The sequence below is a fragment of the Boleophthalmus pectinirostris genome, unplaced genomic scaffold (genome assembly GCF_026225935.1).
Source record: "Boleophthalmus pectinirostris isolate CB_2022bp ecotype Guang Dong unplaced genomic scaffold, ASM2622593v1 HiC_scaffold_8, whole genome shotgun sequence".
Classification (NCBI taxonomy): domain Eukaryota; kingdom Metazoa; phylum Chordata; class Actinopteri; order Gobiiformes; family Gobiidae; genus Boleophthalmus; species Boleophthalmus pectinirostris.
In genome coordinates, this window is record NW_026571515.1 from 10,603,465 (window position 1) to 10,629,056 (window position 25,592).

The window sequence follows — 25,592 nt, forward strand, 5'->3', positions numbered from 1 at the left end:
GTTCGGTTATTCCTCTGATGTATGGTAGTGTGACTATGTTCTTGTGGTCCTGCTGCCCTGTGTTGCATTGTTGTGTTTTTTTCCGGGGTTTGTTGGTTTTATTGATAACTTGTTGTCTGCCTTTGTTTATGGCCCAGCTGGGATACTGACATTGTTTGAGTGCTTGTATGATGTGTCTCTCCTCTTCCTCCCTGTCGTCTGGTCTGTGATGAGTGTGGCCCGTTCGAAAGTGTTCTTATACTACTGAAAGTTTGTGTGCAGTGGGGTGTTCGGATGTCCAGAGCAGATATTGGTCAGTGTGTGTAGGTTTCCGGTATACAGTAATTTTGATGCTGCCGTCTGCAATGTGGTGGATTTTAATGTCCAGAAAGATATGGCTCCATCTTTCTCCTCCTCGTGTGTGAAGTAACAGGAAGTAACAACAGCTGATATATGACACGTCACCACCAACACCGGTGACAGTTCTGAAGATGGCTTGCAGCTAGCAGCCGAAACATGTCAACAAGGTAAATACACTTTACTGCATTGTCTTTAAAAAGACCTAAGAAGTTAAAGTATATAAGAAGACATAATGAACATCTGACTCCCCTTGTTTAGTCGTGACTCTGGGCACCAGCAGGAGGCCGGTCCCTGAGCTCCTCAGAGTGTGAGATGTTCATATGACACTAACATGTCACAGATGTACTTTGGTGCTCGCCATGGAGAGACTTGTACAAGCAGAGCTGTTTTAAAGTCTATTCTCTGAGCCACAGGAGCCAGTGCAGAGACCTGAGCACAGGACTTATGTGCTCGTACTTCCTAGTTCAAGTCAGGACCTGAGCTGCAGTGTTCTGGATGTTCTGCAGCGTCTCACAGCTCGTTTGGAGAGACCAGTGAGCAGAACATTACAGTATCTAACCTACTGGAGACAAACGCATGGATAAGTTTCTCCAAGTCTGATTTAGACAGTAAACCTTTGATTTTCGCTATGTTTTTTAGATGGTAAAAGGCTGCAGATGTTATTGACTTGATGTGGCTGTTAAAGTTCAAGTCTGAGTCCATTATTACCCCTAGATTTCTTGCCTGATTTGAAGGTTTTAGAGAGAGAGACATATCACATACTGTATCGTCAGCTGGTCTAATACACAGTGTTGGGGAGTAACAGATTACATGTACCGGAGTTACATAATCAGAACAAATTATGAGTAACTGTATTCAGTTACAGTTACTGTTTAAATGAATGGTAATTGGATTATAGTTACTTTGTTGAAATAAACGGATTACACGGTGGTATTTTCCTGTTTTCACATTTTGGGCTAAACCAGGTCTAAGCCAGGACTAAACTAGATCTAAACCAAGACTAAAACAGGATTTAACAGGACTAAACCATGCCGCGTGGACTGTGTTTCCTCCACTTCTGTCAAGATATATTTTTAAAAATTTTGTTAAGTATCGTCTTTTAGCAGACAAAACATCTTATTTTAACATTTCCTCGTCCTTGCTACTCTACAGCAAATCAAGTAATCCAAAGTATTCAGATTACGTTACGTTTGTGGCAGATCGGAAGAGTTACATAATTGCACCTTTAGAGACAAATAACAGATAGAAAATGTGATCGGAGACGTTCCCGTTGGTTTCTTTCATACGTGTTTGAACAGTGGGAGGAAGTCGGTGGTGACGCAGGCTTACAAATGTCACTATAGTGAGTTGTGTGGAGGGAGGGAGGGAGCTCTGACTCACAGCAGCGTCTCAGGAAGATGCACAGAACAATAAGGCTGAGTTTGAAAATGTCAGATGCTCCAGATTTGTGTGAAATAGAATATTGCAGTATTTTATTAACCAGAGATGACAGAGGAACATAGTGTGGACTGGTGTTATTATAAACTTGGACACAATACGATAAAAGTTCCAAAGACAAAAACTGTAGAAAAAAAAAACAAAACAGATCCACACTGCATTTCTGTTTTGTTTTTTCAATAGTAGTCATTTTAAAGTATTTTAATAACACCACAATGTGACGTTTTTCTTTTTCTTTTTTCAGAGGATTCAGTTTCAGTTTTTTGGAAAATACGCTCACTTAATTTGAACAAAGAACAGCCAGAAACTGCAATGCACCAAATAATACTGGGTAATATATTATGAAGTAAGGACTGGGACTTCCAGTCCAGTGTTTGATCCAGTACGGGCTGCAGTATTATACAAATTTAGAGCTTTATATCACGTCCCTCATAAAAAACAGCCTTTATTTCTTATGTTTTTATTTTGTAAAGGGACAGCACATATTGTTGAATATTTAAAAATGTAAATATGTAAAGATTATAGCCAATGTGGACCATTTCCAACTTCAGTTCCTGAGCAGGTTGATGTCAAACAGTCTTTGTTAATTATATTTTATTCTCTTTATTTTTTTTATATGTACTGTATTTTCTGCACTATTAGGCGCTCTGGATTATAAGGCGCACTGTCATTAAATGGTCTATTTTTGAACTTTTTTCACAAATAAAACACACTGGACTATAAAGGAAACACAACAGTTGGATGGGTCAGTGGGACTTTGTTTGTTTGTTCGTTCACGGTGACTCTGGGCTTTGTTCAGTTGTGGCGTGTAGGGAGGGTGCTGTCTGGGGTCGCTGGATTGTCGGCGTGTTCGCAGTGACTCAGTTGTTCAGTCGTGTCTAGAAGTGGCACATTGCACTCGCTTTTTCGGTTCGTTCCTCCGTTCCGTTCCTCGTCTGCGTGGAGTGATGAGTGTGGCTGCGGGTGTTTTTCTCCGTGCGGTCGCTGTCTGCTCCATGTGTGTTTGCGTGCACTGTGGTTGATGCGGCTTTGTAGTTTACTGAAGTCGTACTGGGACACAAGAGTGGATTCATGTACAGGGCGCTCTGGATTGCGGGCGCGCGGCCGTTTTTTGATGGGGTTGGAGGCTTAACAGCGCGTCTAATAGCCCGGAAAATACTGTAGTTTGAACAATAGTTGTGGGTCCAACGTAACTCCCAGACACTTGAACTACTTTCAGTTTTATTTCAAGCACGCATACATCTTGAAACAAAACTAGATGTATGCATGCATTCTGTATCCATGCGAGGCTTTTTGTAGACAAACATACTAACTGACTTTGAGATATTTAGGCCCTGTGCACACTAGTAGAATATATGAACACTAAGAGAATATATGTCCATTCATATATACGGTCTGTGCGTACGACCTGCAGACGTATAATCTCTGAAAAGTTTAACATGAACTATCTCCAACACGACACAAGCACAGAACAGACTCACCATCAGCAGAACACCCCTCTGTCACAGAAAGAACACTCATGTTCCACTGAGTCGTGTCTTTTAGTCCGACAGAAGCTGAACCGCATCAGCGACACAATATCGAGCTGTTTTTTGAGCACTTAGTTTATGCGAATTAGCCATGCGGTTTTAAGTTTCATTTCTGTAAAACGTAAACAAATATGCTCAAGCTGTGTGGATAGGACACAGAACGATGTGGGTGGACACAAATCATTTCCGATACGGTGATACGTGGATTTGTTTCAGTGTAAACCGGGTCTAAGATGTAGTTGTGAATTTTGGTGCCAGTTTGTTCCTCTGACATTGCGACCGACAGACCCTGTGCAGGTGTCCTTGTTTTTAGAGTGAACTTCCAAACAGCATCGTCAGCGTACATCTGACAGACCACATTAGACGGACAAATCTGTGGCAAGTCCTTAATCTACTAAAAACCTTTAAAGGACTTGACAGTTTGAAGGTGTGGGTAGGAGTGGCTTCTGGCATGAATGTGAGCTTTTAGAGTTTGGCCTCTCCAACCGTGCGTCTCCGAGGAGCTTGTTAGCTGCAGACCTGTGTGACCCTCGTCTCCAGAGAAACCAAGAATCACTGTTGGCCATTTTGTTTTTTTTTTCCATTTCACAAGTCTTTACAGTAACAAGCCATTAACCCCTTGCTGTTACGGGTAAAACACTGGATCGTTGATTGTAACCACAGCGAGCACTTGATTCAATGGGGTTTCATGTTTTATTAGCACAGTGGTTTGAAATTACCAGTAGTGAAATTGAAAACAGAGAAAACACCGTTCCACCTCATGAGGTTATGTGCTAATACAGGAAGTGCTCAACTTTTTTTTTTTTTTAAAGTTGTTTTTAAACTCCATACATCTTCACTAGAATCATTTTCATCATTTCATCTTTGAGTTTGATCTCTACGATATTCAATATAATCTTGAGTCATTCGATACTGGTCTCACAATTCGATACACGTGTTTGTTTAATACACGTGTCCCTCCAGCGCGCTGTGTTGTCATTTATTTTGGGCCAAAAGGAAAACAGGTATCGCAGCGTCCTCTGCAGATGCAACAGGAAAACCGCTCTAGAGGGACTTACAGCTGAAATATTCTAACAGAGGTGGGTTTTATCTTTCAGTCACTTTTTATTTTATGTTGTTACACCTAGGATTGGCTTTAATCAAATGCGCTCGTACAGTTTCACGTGACGCAACTCACGACATACACAATCTATTTCTCGGACTCTATCTCACGAGTTTTACTCAGAAAACGGTCTGCTGAGACATTTCTACGTAATATAACATAGTTTTAGTGTCCAGAAAGAGGATGCAGGTTGTAGCAGGGCAGTGTGGGAGGAGCTGCTGTCTGTCTCTGCTGCTGGAGACGAGGCAAAGCAGCACTGACACTGAAAGACAGACTCAGGGGCAAAAGAAATCATCAGATCATCATCAAAGAAGGAAAAGTATCATAGTGTCGCTCCTCTACTACTCTATATGAAGAGTAGAGTAAATCAATGAACCAAATGAACTAAAACACTTCACATATAAACTACAGCTGTACAGCATTTGTACTGTGATGATGTGTGTGTACGTAATATTTCCTTAACATCGTAGTGTTATTGTATTACTTAAAATGTATTGAAATCAAATCAATATCGTGAGTTACGTATCGAATCGTGGGGAGACTGTATCGTTACATCCCTACCGTATTTTCCGGATTATTAGACGCGCTCTTAAGCCTCTAACCCCGCCAAAAAACGACCGCGCGCCCCGCAATCCGGAGCGCCCCATACACGAATCCACTCGGGTGTCCCAGCACGACTTCAGTAAACTACAAAGTCGCACCACCTGCAGCGCACGCAAACACGCACAGAGCAGACAGCGACTGCGCAACGAAAAACACCGACAGCCACACTCATCACTCCACGCCGACGAGAAAAAAGCGAGTGCAATGTGCCACTTCTAGCCACAACTGAACAACTGAGTCACTGCGAACACGCCGACAATCCAGCGAACAAAGCCGAGAGTCACCGTGAACCCGCTAAACAAAGTCCCACTGACCCATCCAACTGTTGTGTTTCGTTTAAAGTCCGGTGCGGTTTATTTGTGAAAAAAGTTCGAAAATGGACCATTTAATGACAGTGCGTCTTATAATCAAGCCCGGAAAATACGGTAATCTCTACTGAACTGAAGATAAAAAGGAGCTGGCAACTTGAAAACTACCACTACATGACATCACAAGGTGGAACAAAGTACTTTGAGCTTTGGAGATGTAGACAGACTAATAATAAAACACTACTCAGACATGTGTGAATGAAACAAAACACAACTCCAGGTCTATTTTTGAGGAGCTAACACCATTCAAACATGTCTTAAGAGTCCATTTTGTGTAATACGGGACCTTTAAAATATCGTCTGAGCATTGTACTACTACTCCTAACCATTTTCCTGTTTCTTTCTCAGTTTAGCTTTCACTGTACGTCCCCTACGAAGAAGTACACCAATGTTTCTACTGTGTTGTGTTAGGTTTTCCCGACAAAGAATCTACCACGAAATACAGAGAAAAATCCCCCACTGCTCACTGTTCGGTTTGCCCCTTGTGGCACTGAAGGATTGTCCGAATACTGATGACAGATTTGACCTCATCTTATGTTTGACCCTGTTAGCAAACCCCCGTACGCTCTCCGTTATAGTTTCTGGTGTAACTTTGCCGTTGTGAACCCGCTGACCTTCATTTGTGAGCCATGTATTATGTATGTCGCTGCAGCAGGATCTGAGCAGAGCAAACCCTCCCGCTGAGAGGGAATCGATCTATCATGGCTCAGAACACAGCAGAGGAGCACGAGCTGATCCAGTCTGACGTTTACCCATATCCCACAGAGCGCCCCCTGCTGTTATCACCCGCCACACCGCACACACACACACACACACACACACACAGGGGGGATCTATGCATCATTAGACACCTGGACCTGGGTAAAGACATACGCTGTAATAAAAAGGTTTTGGGTTGTTTCGAGCATCCCGTCGTCATTAAAGGTTCAATCAGAGGCGTTGCTACCATAAGACAAAAGTAGGCGGCTGACTAGGGCCCCCAAACCTGGAGGGGCCCCCAACCAATTCCCCTCAATGCAAGTAATGGCTAGCCAGACTGGTGCAACCTAGTGCTTGTGCTCGACTAGGTCAGGAATCGGAATACACTAGACCACAGGTGTCAAACATACGGCCCGGGGGCCAGATCCGGCCCTCCAAAGACCTTTAATCTGGCCCTTGACTGATTTTCTACTAAAATATTTTAATTATATTTTCTATTAAAATATTGGTAATTTTCTGCATCACTTAGCACAGCAGTGTCTCCAGCGTCTCTGTACGTGGCCCCTCCCACCAGAGCAGCACAAATGAAGACTTGTCTCTTTCCAAACGCTCTTAAAGGACGATCGTTTTGACTGTTGACCGTGACACCCTCATCAGAAAAATGTCCAACATGAGAAAAGCGGACGCCGAGTGCAGAATTTTCCAAGAAAAATTGACTTATTCCTATTTACATACAAGTTAAAGTTAAAACATTGTGTTGAAATTGGATTTTGCTTAAAGTTTCAGGTTGTTCATAATATTATAATATTTAGTAAAAGAAAGAGTTCATCAATTAAAAAATATTTCTGTAATAGATTTGCGTTTCTCTGCACAAATATTTGAACTTAATGTTATTTTTGGGGTATATATGCCATGAGTTTTCTGATCCGGCCCCTTTGAGATCAAAGTAGATTGGATTGGCCCCCGGACCAAAATGAGTTTGACACCCCTGCACTAGACGGTTTGCAAAAACCCCGGAAGTGCAAGTTCGGGCACCAGCCAATCAGCGAAGAGCCACTTATTCTGTGTTGTCAGTGATTCCCGAGATCGAGGATTTAAAGCCGGAACAAAGAGAATGTTTGGTGAATTTTATCAAGCGCAAAGACATTATTGTCCTTCTTCCTACGGGATTTGGGAAAAGCTTAATATACCAGTTATCCCCGTTAGTGGTGCATTACATACCAAATAGCAGCGATCGGTTAAATAAAAAAGTAACCACCTACCGTCGAGTGAATGAATCCTGATGCTGTGAGGTCAGACGGTTTCTACGAAGTGAAACTGGTTCAAGCTACTTAACTATAAAGCGCTGCGGGAAACACTGCACGTTACATCAAAGGGTGGACCAGAGTGTTTTCAGTTTTAGAAAAAGAACAGGGTTTGTGTGTTAAACATGTGTGAATGAAACAAAACACAACTCCAGGTCTGTATGTGAGGAGGAAACAACATTATAACATAGATCAGAAAATGACGTAATATGGGCCCTTTTATTCTCGATGAACGAATAGTTTATTAAGAATGATTTAGGCTCAAGTAACTATTTAATTAATATGTGAACTCCTAACCTCTTTATTAGAGAGTTACTAAACCTTAAGTCATAATACATAACATTTTTGTACATGCACAGAGTTAAATAATGAACAGTATTTGAATGTCTGACCAGATTTTCATACTTAATAAATCACTCGTCTGTACTTAGGCCCCCAAACAACATAGAGCACAGGGCCCCCAAAACACTGGATCCGCCCCTGTGATTGGACCACAGATGTCAGATGGCTGAGGAGGGGGGAGCAGAGCTGGTTTAAACCCGCTTTCCTCCGCTCTCTCTGGGGTATGTTTGGTGTCTTCATCCCCCTGTGAGATCCGTGCAGTGGGGAGCAGGACTGTGGCTGGGTTAAGTCCCTTGTTGAGAACCACACAGAGAAGATTGTGCAAACCCAAGCTGCGGTCTGAATTTGAAGCGGATTTGAACTTTTGTTTATATCTTAAAAGGCCCGTATCACGCTGTTTTCTGAAGTTATAATGTTTCCTCATCCTAAACATACCTGGAGTGGTGTTTTGTTTTATTCACACACTTTTAACACACAAAACCAGCATATTTAGGCAGAGTTCTTCTCTCAAACTGAAAACACTCATGTTCATCCTTGTGATGTCATGTGATAATACAGGAATTGCTCCGTTTTTAAACTCCATACACCTTCGTAGAATCACTTGGTTGATTTCAGCCCTGGAATCGCCAATCTCTACAGAACTGAAGGTAAAAGGAGCTGTTAACATGAAAACCACCGCTTCCTGACATCACAAGGTGGAACAGAGCATTTTGAGCTTTGTTGATGTAGACAGACTGATTATAAATGATTACCGTATTTTCTGGACTATAAGAAGCTCGGGAGTATAAGTCGCACCAGCCAAAAAATGTGCAATGAAGAAGAAAAAACATATATAAGTCGCAGTCCAACCAACTGCTTGTCCATATATTCTGTTTCATTAAGATGTGTTAGACCCCCCTTCCTTGACTAACCAATTTTCTGCGGGAAACACTGCATGTGGAAGTGCTCCACTGTGTTTTTAAGATCCATACACCTTCACTAGACTCATTCAGATCATTTCAGCCCTGGAATTGCTGATCTCTAACAAAAGGTAAAATAAGCTGTATTTTTATAAAATCAGAGACCAGGAACCGACATTTCATCTTGAAAGGCAAGTTCTAGTAAAAACAAAAGAACAGAGAACAACAGACTGAATACACATTAATATGTTAATGTAATATATGAACAGTTATTCAGATAATTATAGGATAAACAACAGAACATAAGTTTACCAAACTCCTTATCTCACTCCAAATCACTAAATCCATTGAATTCTTCATCCTCGGTGTCACTTCTGCGTGACCTGCAGAGATAAACCACAGATCCATGAGGTAAATGTGTAGCTGTCGTCAGACTCAGCATCAGTTCCAGTTAGAATTATTCCGGCTTTTCTGAATCCTGACAGGATGGTTTCGGTGTCACTCAAGTCCAGGATTTGTCAATTCATCCAGTGACTTCCAGGAAAGTTGCATGGTGCATCCTCACAGTTGCCGTGAAGCTGTGTTCTTCATCCTCGCTTTCAGCCAGTCCCTCACAAATTTCGGCCTTATATTTCACTATTTGCAGCAGAACAGCTGCTTTTTCTGCAGGAGACATGCACAGTAGAGTGAAGTGACAGTGGTACAGGAGTAATAGTAGTACTAGATACTGGCACACGAGCCTAGAGCCTCTCGATGCTGTCAGTCTGAAAACTTTAATATAGAAGTCGCACCAGAGTATAAGTCACAGAACCACCCAAACCATGAAAAAAGCGTGACTTATAGTCCGAAAAATACAGTACTTAAACACGTATCACAACCAGGTCTGTTTGTGACAACATTAAAACATAGATCAGAAAATAATGTAATATGGACCCTTTAATCTCAAGCTCTAGGTGGCATTTTGTGGAGGAATATTAGACAAAAAATAGAAAACAGAACTAGAGAAGATACAAAGTATGTTTTTTATTATTATTATTTTCTTTTTTAGCATTCTGACTTGACTTCTCAATAGCTGTTTGTTGTGAGAATTTCAAAGCGGTTCCAGCTGCCGCACCTCAAAATATGCTAAAATATTCTTCTTTCAAAACTCAAATTTCTCCCAGCATAAAAACGTCGACAGAGACATTAAACAGAACCTGGATTACCTGCAATTTAGGTATATTTGGCCTTTTTATTTTCGTGGTATTAGCTCCATATTGTAGTATTTATTGAGAAATGTTAAATATTTTTTCTATCTTGACTTCCCTAGAACAAAGCAAAGGATTATGGTCTTTGTAGTTTGCTGTTTTTGACAATTCTATAAACAAAGAACATATTACTCCCATTAAGCTCGCAAAATTTTAAATATATTATCCATGGCATATTAAAATCCAGGATATAAGGTCTAGATATTACACATTGTATTCAGGTTCATTATGTAACTTTTAACCTGTTTGTCTCCATGGAGATGTAATTACTTTGCCTGGAATGTTCCATAGTATGACATTAAACATATTTTGCTTTTACAGGTGCTTTTATTGCTAAATAACCTTGAAAAAGTCTTACTGCGATCACCTGGAAGACCATCAGTCACAATGGCGAAAAAGAATGCCAAGTGTATTATACAGTGTATGTATGTATTATATCCTTTTTTCTTCAGCATAGCATAATTTGGTTAAAGCAAAATTTAAATATTATTCTATCCACTATTTAAAACATCTCTTTATGAACTTTAGTCAAATTTCTGTCTTTCAGTAAAAGCGTCATAAACAAAGAAACAATATGTCAATAGCTGTTTGTTGTGAGAATTTCAAAGCGGTTCCAGCTGCCGCACCTCAAAATATGCTAAAAATTCTTCTTTCAAAACTCAAATTTCTCCCAGCATAAAAACGTCGACAGAGACATTAAACAGAACCTGGATTACCTGCAATTTAGGTATATTTGGCCTTTTTATTTTCGTGGTATTAGCTCCATATTGTAGTATTTAATGAGAAATGTTAAATATTTTTTCTATGTTGACTTCCATAGAACAAAGCAAAGGATTATGGTCTTTGTAGTTTGCTGTTTTTGACAATTCTATAAACAAAGAACATATTTTACTCCCATTAAGCTCGCAAAATTTTAAATATATTATCCATGGTTATATTACAATACCATATTAAAATCCAGGATATAAGGTCTAGATAGTTACACATTGTATTCAGGGTTCATTATGTAACTTTTAACCTGTTTGTCTCCATGGAGATGTAATTACTTTGCCTGGAATGTTCCATAGTATGACATTAAACATATTTTGCTTTTACAGGTGCTTTTATTGCTAAAAAATAACCTTGAAAAACGTGTCCTTACTGCGATCGGACCTGGAACTTGACCATCACGGCGTCACCAGCTTGTCTCCATGGCGAAAAAGAATGCCATAGTGTGGAACATTCTTTAGGCAAGGCAATACAGTGTCCATAAATACATACTGTATTTTCTGCACTATTAGGCGATCTGGATTATAAGGCGCACTGTCATTGAATGGTCTATTTTCGAACTTTTTTCACAAATAAACCGCACCAGATTTTAAATGAAACACAACAGTTGGATGGGTCAGTGGGACTTTGTCTGATGCGTTCACGGTGACTCTGGGCTTTGTTCAGTTGTGGCGTGTAGGGAGGGTGCTGTCTGGGACCAACGGATTGTCGGCGTGTTCGCAGTGACTCAGTTGTTCAGTTGTGTCTAGAAGTGGCACATTGCACTCGCTTTTTCGGTTCGTTCCTCCGTTCCGTTCCTCGTCCGTGTGGAGTGATGAGTGTGTCTGTGGGCGTTTTTTGCCACGCGGTCGCTGTCTGCAGCTTTGTAGTTTACTGAAGTCGTGCTGGGACACCCGAGTGGATTCGTGTATGGGGCGCTCTGGATTGCGGGATGCGCACTCGTTTTTTGATGGGGTTGGAGGCTTAAGAGAGCGCCCTGTGTTGCGGAAAATACAGTAAATGGTGTGTGTTGTCTTCTGTACAGTCTACTTCACATGGTACTATTCACAAGAGGACTGCACTGGACAGGAAATTCAAGGCAAGACACTAACTCTTTTGCTGATGAGGGCCGATCATTGCTGCTTGCGGGTGTATTTTTGTACTTATGCACTAAAATGATCAGAACGGGCTTTAAAAGACTTCATACTTCATTTTTTCTCATGTGCTTGAGCAAAGTTTGTCTTGTCCGGTCCAGATAAATTGTATAAGCAGGTCAAAATAGGTCAGCTACTGTCTTTATCTAGTCATAGAATCAGGAAGTGCATGGGTAGCATGCTAGTTGTGGTTAGTTTTACGATGGCGGTAAAACTCTGGTGTCTGAAAGTTGTGATTTTGCTCATCAACTCATCTTGGTGAATAATCAGGATGGTGAAAATGCATAAGATGATTGAGGAATAACTTTGGATCGCTGCAAACTTTTTTAAATTGAACTAGTTCTGTTTTTTTTGTGTTTTTTTTTACATTTTTATGCCAAAAAATGTGGTACAGCGCCCACTTCTGAAATAATACATTAAGCCCCCACTGTGAATCTTCATACAGTATAATTTCTGGATACGTACGGTCTGTTGTTCCTCTGCTCTGATGTGTCGTGTTTTGCTGGACGACAGACTCCCCAGAGGGACAAAAAGGACTGTAAACACGCTCAGTCCACATCAAGAAAACAGAGAGAGAGACAGAGAGAGATCACAGTCTGATGGATGGAGAGAGAGAGAAGAGAATGGAGAGAGAAGAGGAGAGAGAGAATGAGAGAGAGATCACAGTCTGAGGGAGAGAGACTGACAGAGAAGGAGAAGAGAGAGAGACTGAGGGAGAGATTATAGTCTGGAGAAGCGAGAGAGAGAGACAGAGAGATAGAAGAGGAGAGAATGAGAGAGAGATCACAGTCTGAGGGAGAAAGCCTGAGAGAGAGAAGCAAAGAGAAGGGAGTGACTGGGAGGGAGAGAGCAGGGAAGGGAGGGAGATAGAGGGAGAGACACTGACCGAGAGAGGGAGAGACAGAGAAGAGAAGGGAGAGAGATAAAGGGGAGAGAGAGAGAGAAGAGAAGAGATATAAGGGGGAGAGAAGAGGAGCGACTGAGAGAGAGAAGAGAAGGGAGCAGCTGAGAGAGAGAGATCAGTCTGAGGGAGAGAGAGAAGAGAAGAAAAGAGACTGACAGAGAGAAGAGAGAGACTGACTGAGCAAGCAAAGAGAAGAGAAGAGAAGAGAAGGGAGAGACTTAGAGAGAGAGGAAGAGAAGAGAAGGAGAGAGAGCGAGAAGAGAAGAGAAGAGAAGGGAGAGACAGAATCGAGAAGCCAGAGAGACTGAAAAGAGAAGAGGAGAGGAGAGACTCAGAGAGAGAGAGAAGAGAAAGGAGAGAGAGAGAAAAGAAGGGAGAGAGTGAAAGAGAGAAGAGAAGAGACTGAGAAGAGAAGCGAGAGAAACTGAGAGAGAAGAGAAGAGGAGAGACTTAGAGAGAGAGTGATCACAGTCTGAGAGAGAGAGAGAGAGAGAGAGACTAAGAGAGAGAGCAGAGAAGAGAAGGGAGAGAGAGAGAGAGAGACTGAGAGAGGTGTTGTGGCGCTGTTATCTGAATGTTTCCAACAGGCATGTGGTCTGTTCTCTGACGTCTCTATGGAGCCGTCCGGTTTTATCTCCAGAGCGTCTGCGTTCCAGAGGCGGCTGCTGTTCCCTCCTTCAGCTCTAATGTGTTTCCAGTGGGAGAGTTGAGGGCGACAGGCAGCGGTTCTGCACCGAGTCACTTGGCTCGTGTCAGACCCACACGCCGGAGGTTTGGCCAGGTTATAATGAGTTTAGCGACGCACGTGTTTCCTACATGAAGAGAAGCCCGAGAGGAGGAGGAGGAGGTGTTGTGCTGAATCGAGCCCTCGTTGTGTGCGGGAGACCGGGTGTGTGTGTGTGTGTGTGTGTGTGGGCGGGTGGTACTTTTGTCACACGTCAAAGCGTCTGAGTGTGCGTTGGCCGTTAACGTTGGCCGAGGCAAACATCACAAATGTTAATAAAACAGGCGACAGAGTTAAAATTTGGTGCAATTGGTGCCAAAATTAACATGATCGTTAATAAACATGTAAACCACAGGTGTCAAACATAAGGCCCGGGGGCCAGATCTGGCCCTCCAAGATCTTTAATGTGGCCCTTGGGTGATTTTCTACTAAAATATTTAAATTATATTTTCTATTAAAATATTGTTAATTTTCTGCGGTGCTGAGCAGAGCAGCGTCTCCAGCGTCTCTGTACGTGGCCCCTCCCACCAGAGCAGCACAAATGAAGACTTGTCTCTTTCCAAACGCTCTTAAAGGACGATCGTTTTGACTGTTGACCGTGACACCCTCATCAGAAAAATGTCCAACATGAGAAAAGTGGAGACGAGTGCAGGATTTTCCAAGAAAAATTGACTTATTCCTATTTGCATACAAGTTCATGTTAAAACATTGTGTTGAAATTGAATTTTTTCTTAAAGTTTCAGGTTGTTCATAATATTATAATATTATAATAAGAAAGAGTTCATCAATTAAAAAAGATTTCTATAATAGATTTGCATTTCTCTGCACAAATATGTGAACTTATTGTTATTTTTGGGGTTTATATGCCATGAGTTTTTCTGATCCGGCCCCTTTGGGATCAAAGTAGGTTGGATACGGCCCCCGGACCAAAATGAGTTTGACACCCCTGATGTAAACGGTTTAAGTGAGGAAAGACTTTGGACGATTGCAGACCCTTTTAAATGAACTACCGTATTTTTTGGTCTATAAGTCGCGCTTTTTTTCATGGTTTGGGTGTTTCCTGCAACTTCAGACTGCAGCCTGAAGTGGCCCAAATCCGATTTTTTGGCCCCTATGTGACCTGTATCTGATCTTTTAATGACAGTCTGAACGACACAGATCAGATTTTTTCACATGTGACCCAGACCACTTGGATATGTGCTCCTGAAACCGATACATATCTGATCTTTTGACATGCGACTTCAGTCTGAACGGCCAAAGTGCATCCATCCACCTACACGTTATCAACAAGCCACAAAAGGCACTATTCTGCGCTGAAGTAGGCGAAAACTGTTAATGAACTCTGTGTCACTGAAGCGAAGCACATCACCACTCACCACTCTTGGCTACGTCTCCACATCCACACGTTCCTTTCAACGGACGTCGCTGCCGCTGTCCCACAAAACACCACGGCCAAAAACCTCGTCCTTCTCAATCTCCTCCTTAAAACAAGTACATGTTCTGGCTCCGGTTCGAGAGGAACTTTAAAATCTCCAGGTGCTCAATGCTCGCGTCCATGTTTGGACAACTTCCGTAAACACAGAGACGCTCGCTGCGGTTGACGTCGTCGTGTCTCCAGTGTCACATGCGGGACACTTTCGGGCCGTTTTACGTTCACACAGCTGATTACATACAAGTCGCATTTAATTGGAAATGTGAATGACCTCGCAAAAACATCGGATTTCACAAAAAAATCGGAATTGAGCGTTAAGCCCTGCAGTCTGAACGTAGCCTTATACTCTGGTGCGACTTATATATTAAAATTTTCAGACTGACAGCCGCGAGAGGCTCTAGTCTTGTGTGTCAGTATCTAGTACTACTATTTCTCCTGTACCACTGCCCCTTCGCACTCTACTGCGCATGTCTCCTGCATAAAAAGTCGCTGTCCAACTACAAATAGTGAAATATTCAGCCGAAAACGGTAATCGTTGAGCAGAAAGTTTGAAGTGGGCGAGGAAACTTGCGAGGGACTGACGGAAAGCGGGGATGGAGAACACAACTTCACAGGAACTGGGAGGGTGTGCCATGCTGCCATGCAACTTTCCTGGAAGTCACTGGATGAATCGACAAAGCCTGAACTTCAGTGACCGAAACCATCCTGTCGAGATTCAGAAAGGCCGGAATAATTCTAACTGGAACTGAGGCTGAGTCTGACGACAACTACGCAGAAGAGGAAGCTGCCAACCATTTACATCATGGATCTACGGTTTATCTCCGCGCAGAAGTGACACCAAGGATGAAGAATTCGGTGGAGTTAGTGATTTGGAGTGAGGTCGTGAGTTTGGTAAACTTATGTTCTGTTGTTTATGCTGTAATTATCTGAGTAACTGTTAATATGTTACGTTAACTCTTTCCCCCATGAAGACGACATTTGACGACCCCCCTGAACCCTTAATGACGACTTTTGACACCTCCGCCGTATCACTAAAGACGAGATTTGACGACCTTTAGAAACGGCTCGGTTTTTCACATTTAAACAGAGACTGTGATCGGTGGGGGCCACTACAACCCACACTAGACTGACCAATAGGATTCAAGGATATGTTTTCGCCGATTTTTTTCCGAAGTTAATCGAAATAGTGACGATGGTAGCTTCCGGAAAAAACACAACACGAAACACGTGCAATGGAAAGATCGCGGCGCTGCGGCGCACAGTTTTAGAAATAATGAGGAGCGGACGTATTTTATGGATAAGTTTAGAGAAAGTGACTTTTATAGATTTCAAAGTGATGATGTTGAAGTTGATTATAAAGTGGAAAACAGCGACAGCGACGGACTTTCGGGGAGAAGGTGAGAATGCCGCTGATGCGTCTGTGTGGAGTCCTGCGATGTCCGAACAAACTATCTGAGCTTTATACTCGATTATGAACCAAAATTGCCCTGAAATCTGGATGTTGCCCAGGCCAGTCCTTTAAAATATTTCAGTCTTTTTTTCTAAGATGCGATGTATAACAGAATCGCTACAGAAAAAAACGCTTATGCGGAGCTCTGCGCACGAGAAAATAGCCAAGATGACAAATACTGGACACACACTGACGGGGAAGAGTTTTATTATTATATTATTATATTATAATAAGCTAAATGAGTTGAATAAATAAAATAAGTTGAATAAGCTAAATGAGTTGAATAAGTTAAATGGAAAAAAACAAATTAGGTGCACACAGGTGAACAACAGGTAAAAACAGGTGTACACTTGGCTATACTGTATCTGGTGATATGAAATCTGTTTAAATACTTTGACAAAGTATATTTTTTATTTTTTTATGAATATAGTTTTCAGAACATGCAGATATCAGATGCTGAATGTAGTTTTTTGTTTTCGAGTTTGCACCTGACCAGGTAAACTCTCATTTTCAGTGAGCTGTTATACACCTATAAATGAGTTGAATCACATTTAAACATCCATAAATGAATAGTTCAGAGTCTAAGGTTTCCAGAGATACAAATATGTCTGTGTTACAATTAAGTTCATGAGTGTAAAAATCATTTATAATCACTGGTGGAAGTCTGTTTTCTTTTAAGCAATTATGCTCTATGGGTAGAACTAGTAACATATGTATGGGTTGTTCCTAGTAGGCGTCCAGGGGGGAAAGAGTTAACATATTAACGCCTGTTCAGCCTGTTGTTCTCTGTTCTGTTGTTGTTAATATCACTTGCCTTTTAAGATGAAATGTTGGTTCCTGGTCTCTGAATTTATAAAATACATTTCCCCAAAAAGTGCGACTTATAGCCTGCTGCGACTTAAATATGTTTTTTTCTTCTTCACTGTGCATTTTTTGGCCGGAGCGACTTATACTCTGGAAAATACGGTAATTCTGTTTTTCACATTCTGAAGACAGTAAAAGGTACAGATCCTTTAACCTCTGTCTCCCCATCCCCCTCCCCAGTTTTACTCCACACATGTCCAGTTCATTCTACTCTTTCATTTCAAAGTGACAATTACTCTCTTTCTCTCTCCTCCTTTCTACTCTCCTACCCAAACCTCTCTACAGCCAGTCCATTACTCCACTAATCCGCCATTTTTCCCTCTTGAATTAGAGGCGGGAGCAGGTGATGGAGAGGAGAGGGTCAGTCTCGCTCTCTCGCTTGATTAATGCGTGGATTTCGGAGCACGTTATCAGCGGTCGGGCAGCGCGGCGGAGGAGGAGGAGGAGAGAGAGTGAATACCAGTCCAATTAGAGAAGCACGTAAGAATAGTGTGGCCGGCCCCGTATCTCCACAGTGCAGACGGAGCTGGAGACGTGCGCCGCCGCAGCCCCCCCGGATTGAACAGAAATGTGCATTCTTTTGCCTAATCACCACCTCCGCTCGTCTGGGCGGGGTTTGTTTTAACGTGGGGAGCTGATGGTGTGTGTGAGTGTATTTGCTCTGGGAGAAACACAGATCACTATTATGAAAACGCACAGACAAAGAGAACAGACAAGATAAATATTTTTGCGTTTCATTCATTAAAAGCTCATATTTTTTCTGATCTATGTTATAATTCCTCATCCCAAACAGATCTGGAGTTGTGTTTTGTTTCATTCACGCCTTTCAACACGCAAATCCTGCATATTTAGGCTGTATTCTTCTTTCTCTCAAACACCACCTTGTTATGTCATGTGGTAATACAAGACACAGCTCCACTGTGTTTTTAAACTCCATACACCTTCACTAGAATCATTTGGGTCACAAAACACAACTCCAGGTTTGTTTGTGATGAGGAAACAACATTATAACAGATCAGACAATAGCGTAATACAATCGTCCCTCACTGTAACGCGGTTCACCTTTCGCGGCCTCAATGTTTCACAGATTTTTTTTTGTGCAATTTTGCGTGCTTTTTTTACAGCGTATGAATGCACATTGTCTTCCTCCCCCTGCGTCCTGATTGGCTAACGGACTGTAGATCACTGTCAATCAATCTCCTCCGTACAGTACAGAATGAGTTCAGTTTGACAAATTTAAATGTTCAATCTCTAGCAGTGTGATTCTGAAGTGCTGTACGTTTGTGAGTTTTCTCTAGAGCCCGACCGATATATCGGTTGGCCGATATTATCGGCCGAATTGAGCACCTGGACGCATATCGCTATCGGCCGATATACTTGCTGATAGGGGCCGATATTTCATTGATTAGGCATGTTATACGTCGTTATAAAGCTTAGACTCTCTACATTCTGTTCATTTAATCCAATTTACAGACAGATAAATGTCCAAATATGTGGCTCCACATCAGTATTTATCTACGGAGTCATTTGTCTGTGTGAGAGTCACGTGCGTTTGTTTACATCCGCAGACACAGATCCAAACACTGGGATTATTTTCTTTTTACGGACAATCGGTTTGAGTCTGGATTAAAAGGACATTTGTTAGTTCAGACTTGTGATGTGAGGAGGAGCCTGTGTGAGCATTGAGTGTTGGAAATATGTCGACTTTGAAGCAAGTTTTTGGTTAGCGGTTAGCTGCTGTAGCTCCCGCACATAAATAGGCCGTTTTCTATTGGTCTATTGTAAAGTGACTATATTGGCCATATATTTGTTACTGGACCTGCATTGATATGTAAATGAGCTATGAATAGACGTGTGAATGATGAAATTTGCGCATATAATTAATTACCGCGGCGCACAGCATTTACGGCTAAAGGCTAATAGCGATTGTTTATTTACTCGCTAGCAGTGATGGGTCGTTCGCGAACGAAGCGGCTCTTAGAGTCGGCTCTTTGAAGCGCACGACGGGAGCCTGATCCTTATTGGGAGCCGTGTTTTCTCTTTCTCTCACTTTTTTCTCTTCATGCCGCGTGCAGACTCGTGGTAGTTTGACAGCGGCAGCGGCTAAAAACGAAACTTTCAAAACTCTGCATGTGCATAGTGTAAAAAAAAACTTGCAAAAATATATTCAGCATAAAATAAATAAACCAGGACTAATCTTGGGGTCGAGAGAGGGAGAGAGATAGAGACCGAGTCCCGACACTCAGTCCTGGTTAAATTGTGGTTTAGTTCTATTTTGTACATAGTTTAGATCTGTTATAGTCCTGGTTTAGTGCTTTTTCAGTGCTGGTTCAGTTCTGGTTTAGTCCTGCATTAGACCTGCCTTAGACCTGCTTTAGTCCTATGACATATCATGTAAAGAGGCAGAATAACAATAAATGTTGCCTAAATAAACCCAGTTTAAAATCCACAAGAGCCAAACCTAAGTTTTTTTTAAATAATTCAAGATTTACAGTGAATTTTTACATCACTAAATATATCGGTGATTATATCGGCTATCGGCAGCGCCAACTAGCATTATATCGGTATCATATCGGCCACAACAAAATCTATATCGGTCGGGCTCTAGTTTTCTCCCCGGCAAAATCCACAATGTCGACGAAACGTTCTGCACTGACAAAGGCTCCTGCGGTCGCACCCAAAAGGCAGAGGAAGATGCAAACCATCGCACAAAAAATTTGACTTCTGGACATGCTGAAGGAACGGAGAAGTTACGCGGCTTTAGAGCACCATTACGGAATAAATTAATCTTTGGTTTGTTTCATAAAGAAGGAGGAAAATAACATAAGGACGACAGCAGCAATAAGTTTTAATCTTGTCGAGGTATTTTAAAAGCAAAAAAGTGTCCTATCTACATTATATCAGCCTCTCCACAATATTGTAATAAGTATCATACCTTGAGATGCATGTTGTGATAATATCGTACTGAGAGATTTGGATATCCCTGGTTACATCCCTATTATTTAACAAATAAAAATAGAGGCAAACACCTTAAAGTATCCGAAAAAATTTGTGTCGTTCAAGTAAATTTTGTCGAATGTTTGGGTAGAATTCTCCCTAGTTTGACTCTCTACTTCCTGTAATTTTCAACATGTCTATATATTTTTTACTTTTCTTTACAAATTGCTTCTTGATTTGTGTATATTATCCCACCAAATGATGTCAACATTTGTGTCGTCAAAACCTGTCATACACTTTTTAAAGGTGCACTGTGTCACTTTTTGCTTGGGGTCCGTCACCTGCTTGTTTCTTTGAATATGTCATTGCTCTGCCTGGAATGTTCCGCAGTAAAACATTAGACAGCTCTGCCTTACGTTTATTTACAGATGTGGACAGAATTGTTGGTACCCCTCTGGCAATGAAAGAAAAATCAACAATCGTCACTGAAACAACTTGAAACTGATAAAAGCGCTGAAAATTGTTTTTCACCTGTGGTTCAACAGAATCATTAGAAAAACAAAATAATGAAACTGGCCTGGACAAAAATGATGGTGCCCTTAACTTAATATTTTGTTGCACAACCTTCTGAGGCAAACTCTGCAAACAAATGATTTCTGTAACTGTTAATGAGACTTTTCAATTTCCTGGCCCTCAGGCTTCCAGGTGAATTGGCCCAAATTACCTTGCATCAATAAAAAATCGACTTTTTACTGCAAGTTTTTTGAAAATCTACCATGAGAAAGCTAATATTTAATATTTAGTGTGCGGTTTTAAGGATCTTAGAATGAGCCATCAATCTTTATTCATTCTAACCTGTTAAACATGCACATATTTTAATTATTCATTGTATTGAGCACCAGTCTACGGCCCTCGATCGGCGCTCTGCTTTGTCTGTCTTTAGATATGTGGCCCTTGATGAGAAAAGTTAGGACACCCCTGCACTAGACGATTTGCAAGAACCCCAGAAGTGCAAGTTCGGGCACCAGACAATCAGCGAAGAGTGATATATTCTGTGTTGTCAACGATTCCCGAGATCGAGGATTTAAAACCGGAATAAAGAAAATGTTTGGTGAATTTTATCAAGGGGAAAGACGTTATTGTCCTTCTTCCTACGGGATTTTGAAAAAGCTTAATATACCAGTTAGTCCCATTAGCGGCACATTACATACGTCATGACCAAATAGGAGCGATTGGATAAATGATAAACTGTTCAAGTAGTTCCTTCTCCAGACACTAGGGATGAGACATGATTTTCGAATAGTCGAATATTCGTCATACGTTCGAATATCGAATAGTAATTTCAAATAAAGACGTTTCCTAACCAATATTTCATGTACGGCATTCGGCCAGAAGGTGGTGCTAACAGACTGTAAAACTCCCTGTAGGCGCGGCAGACCAGGCCGAGTGTAGAGGCTGCTCCGGAGTAACAGAAGAAGAAAACTTATCGCGCGGCATTAGCAATGCAGAAAGCAAAGTAAAAGTTCCGTATAGTTGTCATTTACTTTGTTAAATGACAAAGAGGTTCAGTGTAAAATCTGTCAGGTGAAGCTCGCAAACCCCCCGCTCCACACTGACCCAATGACATGGTGGAAAACAAACAAACAGAAATACCCCTGATTGACAAAGTTAGCGAGCGCTTACTTAGGTGTGTCTGTGCCGTCGGAGCGAGTGTTCTCTGCAGTACAGTATGTGCTTGGTCATGCGTTTTTAAAATTGAGATAGTCTTGAATATAATTTCATATTGTTTCATATGTGGGTTGCTCAATTAAGATGCTCATTTCTGATTTGGAAGGTTGCTGTTTGATTAAAACTTTTGCGCTTAAATACCCCATCTGTCATCTCGTATATGCGCGTGTGCGTGCGGGCGGGGGAAGAGGGGTCGATTTTCGAAGAATTTTCGAATAACTGTCATTGATTTTCGAATGGTGCTTTTGCCAAATATTCACATCCCTACCAGACGCCATGTTTCGCAAGATCTGGGCTCACTGAAGAACACTCCAGAACAGTCCAATGTTTTGCTTAACCATTCTTGGGTGTTTTTAGCTGTGTGTTTTGGGTCATTATCCTGTTGGAAGTCAATCCGTGTATCATTCGTTCATTCGTTTTTCAATATAAAACCAAAAATAAGAAAATGAAAAAACAACAGTTTTCTTCGTTATTTGTCTCCAAAACCAAAATGAAAAAACGGATAACGATTAGTTTTTTCAGTTTTCAATTTTGTGTTTAAATGAAGAATGGAAAAAACGGATATCGGCCGTTTCCCGTTTATGTGACTTCCGTGACTGCGATGCCGGACTTTTGCACCGCATACGGACCGTTTTTTCCATTCTTCATTTAAACACAAAATCGAAAACTGAAAAAACGAATCGTTATCCGTTTTTTCATTTTGGGTTTGGAGACAAATAACGAAGAAAACTGTTGTTTTTTCGTTTTCTTATTTTTGGTTTTATATTGAAAAACGAATGAACGAATGATACAAGGATTGAAGTCCCATGACCTACGACTGAGACCAAGCTTTCTGACACTAGGCAACACATTTCATTCCAAAATAGCTTAATAGTTTTGAGATTTCGTTGTACCTTGCACAGATTCAAGACACCCTGTGCCAGATGCAGCAAAACAGCCCCAGAACAAAACCAAGCCTCCTCCGTGCTTCACAGTAGGGACAGTGTTCTTTTCTTGGTGCGCTTCATTTTTGCGTCTTGGAACATAGAGCTGATCTGCCTTGCCAAAGAGCTCCAGTTTTGTCTCACGTGTCCACCTTTTTCCAATAGAAAAAGTTTCATAATGCACCTTTAAATCCACATTTGTAACACTGGATTTGCTTTTAGAAGTTCATAGCTTTGTCCATAACTCGAGGAGCGCTCTTTACTGACACTTTTGCCTCTATAACCTTCAATTACGTGAACCTTTTATAATAATTGTTAGTTTTTATCTTGACACAGAGCAAAGACATTTTAAGAATACACAAATAGTAGTTCTTAAAATTGTCAGTGTGTTATTATAATGTCCAGATTATGTCACTTAAAGGGCAAATAAAAGAGAGAGCACCTGCCTGTCAGCAAAGTTTGGAAGAAAAAGAGAAAAGAATTTAGGGACATCGAAATATACTTAACAGTGACTTGAGCTTTTATACCCTTTATGCTTATCCAGATAATATGACGTGATATTATTCAGCGTCTCAACTTCAGAAATGCCAAGCCAGAAAGTTTTTTATGAAAATGAATTTAAAAAACAAACAAACGTGGAAATGTTTGTGGAGCCAATATCGTAATTAAACCGTATAGCTGCCAGCATAGTCTCATCATTATCTGATTTCCATAAATTTACAGATTATCAAAATGTCGTGTAAACAAATCTGATGTGAGTTATTTCTTCTTGTTCACAGCTGTGCAGGTTTATATGGAAATTACGCGAAAGGGAAAACGAAATGAGAATGAAAATGTTAAAGGTCCTATATTATACAAAATGAACTCTTGTGAGCTTTAATGTTATAATGTTGTGACCTCTTCAAAAACATACATGGAGTTGTGTTTTGTTTCATTCACATATGTTTGAGGAACCCTTTATTATCAATCTGTTTACATGAAGGAATGAATGAATGTTTATTCGGACTTTAATGCATAGATCAGTGTTTCCCAAACTTTTTTCAGGGGATACATATTTTAAAAGTTACAAACTTTTGCGACCCAAGTCAACAGACATTATTCGTACATCACAAAATAAAGGTGGATTTGAAATTTCTGAAGATTAATGAGGATATTTTATTGTTGACTGAGTGCAAAGAACTGTAATTTTCATTCCCGCTCGCACCTAGCCAAGCTGGCGCCACCTAGTGCCTCCGCTCAATTTCATTTCTCTCTAGCGACTACGTCAGGAATCTGAATACACTAGACGGTTTGTAAGAATCCCAGAAGTGCGAGTTCGGGCACCAGCCAATCAGGGAAGAACCATACATTATGTGTTGGCAACGATTCCCGAGATTGAGGATTTACAGCAGAAACAAAGAAAGATGTTTGGTGAATTTTATCACAGGGAAAGACGTTATTGCCCTTCTTCATACGGGGTTTGGCGCATTACATACATCACGACAAAATAGCAGTGATTGGTTAAATGAAAAAGTACCCGTCTACTGTCGAGCGAACAAATCCTAATGCTGTGAGGTCAGACGGTTTCCACGAAATGAAACCAACTGATGAATCAGGCTAGCTTCCGCCTGCATCTGTGATATTTTGTCCCGCTCCTGCCTGCAAATCCCGCCAGATGGGGACGTTAGTTTTCTTAACCTCTTTCAAACACGGAGAAATGGAAAGGAGTTGTCTAAAATGTGCACGAGATTAGACCATGTCCGCAAATTGAGACTGTTTAAAATGTTTTTATTAATGCCTAATAAAACGTCCAGCACAAATGATGTATGATAGACAAACATTAATCTTTTATTTGTGTATTTACACCACAATCTGGCAATGGATCGTGGATGCCTGGGCTAAGAGATCACTCTCAAGTGTCGTTCGTTTGTTTCGCTTAATGCGCCTTATAATCCGATGCGTCATATAGTAAGAAAAATACAGTAGTTTAATTGCTGAGTTGTCTCATTATTCTAGTTATCTGATTTTTACTGGCCATATATCAGTGGGAAACGAAAAAAAATAGGCTCCATGTATTTGTGTTCAGTCAAAAAATACTCAATCTGAAATGACAGCTTATTTAAAATGTAAATAAAAACTGACTGAGTCAAAAGACACTTAGCTTTGTAATTTTGTTTTAAACACCAAACAGTACAACATTTGCGTGTGTGAAAGTCGACCTTTTTATGCAGTTGTTTTATTAAAAAGTTTATGTTAACTTCCGAAATCTGAAATTGTAGGTTGAATTATCTCCATTGTCCCGTTTCAGTGTGCTCCTTTAACAGCTCGTCTTTTTGGAATCCTAAGAGGTCAGACAGTTTCCACTCTTGAAAACGTTTCTTGTCATGAAACAGTGTATGTCAAACCAACTGTTCTGTAATTTACCTTAACAAATGACAATTTATGCCTCTCTTTACTATTGGCGGGTGTCAGATTGGTCAGAAATAGGGACACCTGGGACATTTCTTGTATAAAACTGGGACAAATCACTGGGTTTGGGATAAATCTGCTGGGACAGGAGACACAGACTCAGGTGAAAAAGGGATTTCTGGTCACCCTACTTTAATATGAGCTGTATTTCAACACAACTTGACCAAAAAGAACAGACTTGGTTTTAGCTACAAACTAACAGATGAGCTGATTTATACTGTTAAACAAGTCCCTCTCATGTAAAATTAGTTTTTCTTTTGGTCACTCTCATCATTTTGTTGTATTTTTCTTGAGTTTCCAGATAATTTAAAACGTTTTTGGCTGTGTTTGCTTATGTGTGTACTGTGTCACCATGGTAACTGAAGGACATTCCACCATACACACACATGTAGACCGCCCCCGAGCCTGATGT

General features: G+C 41.0%; 1 protein-coding gene across 1 annotated transcript in view; it reads left to right on the plus strand.

The window, feature by feature from the left end:
* The window catches only part of kazna (kazrin, periplakin interacting protein a), a 428,011-nt gene that overhangs the window by 282,808 nt on the left and 119,611 nt on the right, over positions 1 to 25,592 (plus strand). The window contains exon 7 of the mRNA XM_055165615.1: positions 9,169 to 9,175. Coding sequence (XP_055021590.1) covers positions 9,169 to 9,175 — 7 coding nt within the window. The remainder of the gene's footprint in view (positions 1 to 9,168; positions 9,176 to 25,592) is intronic.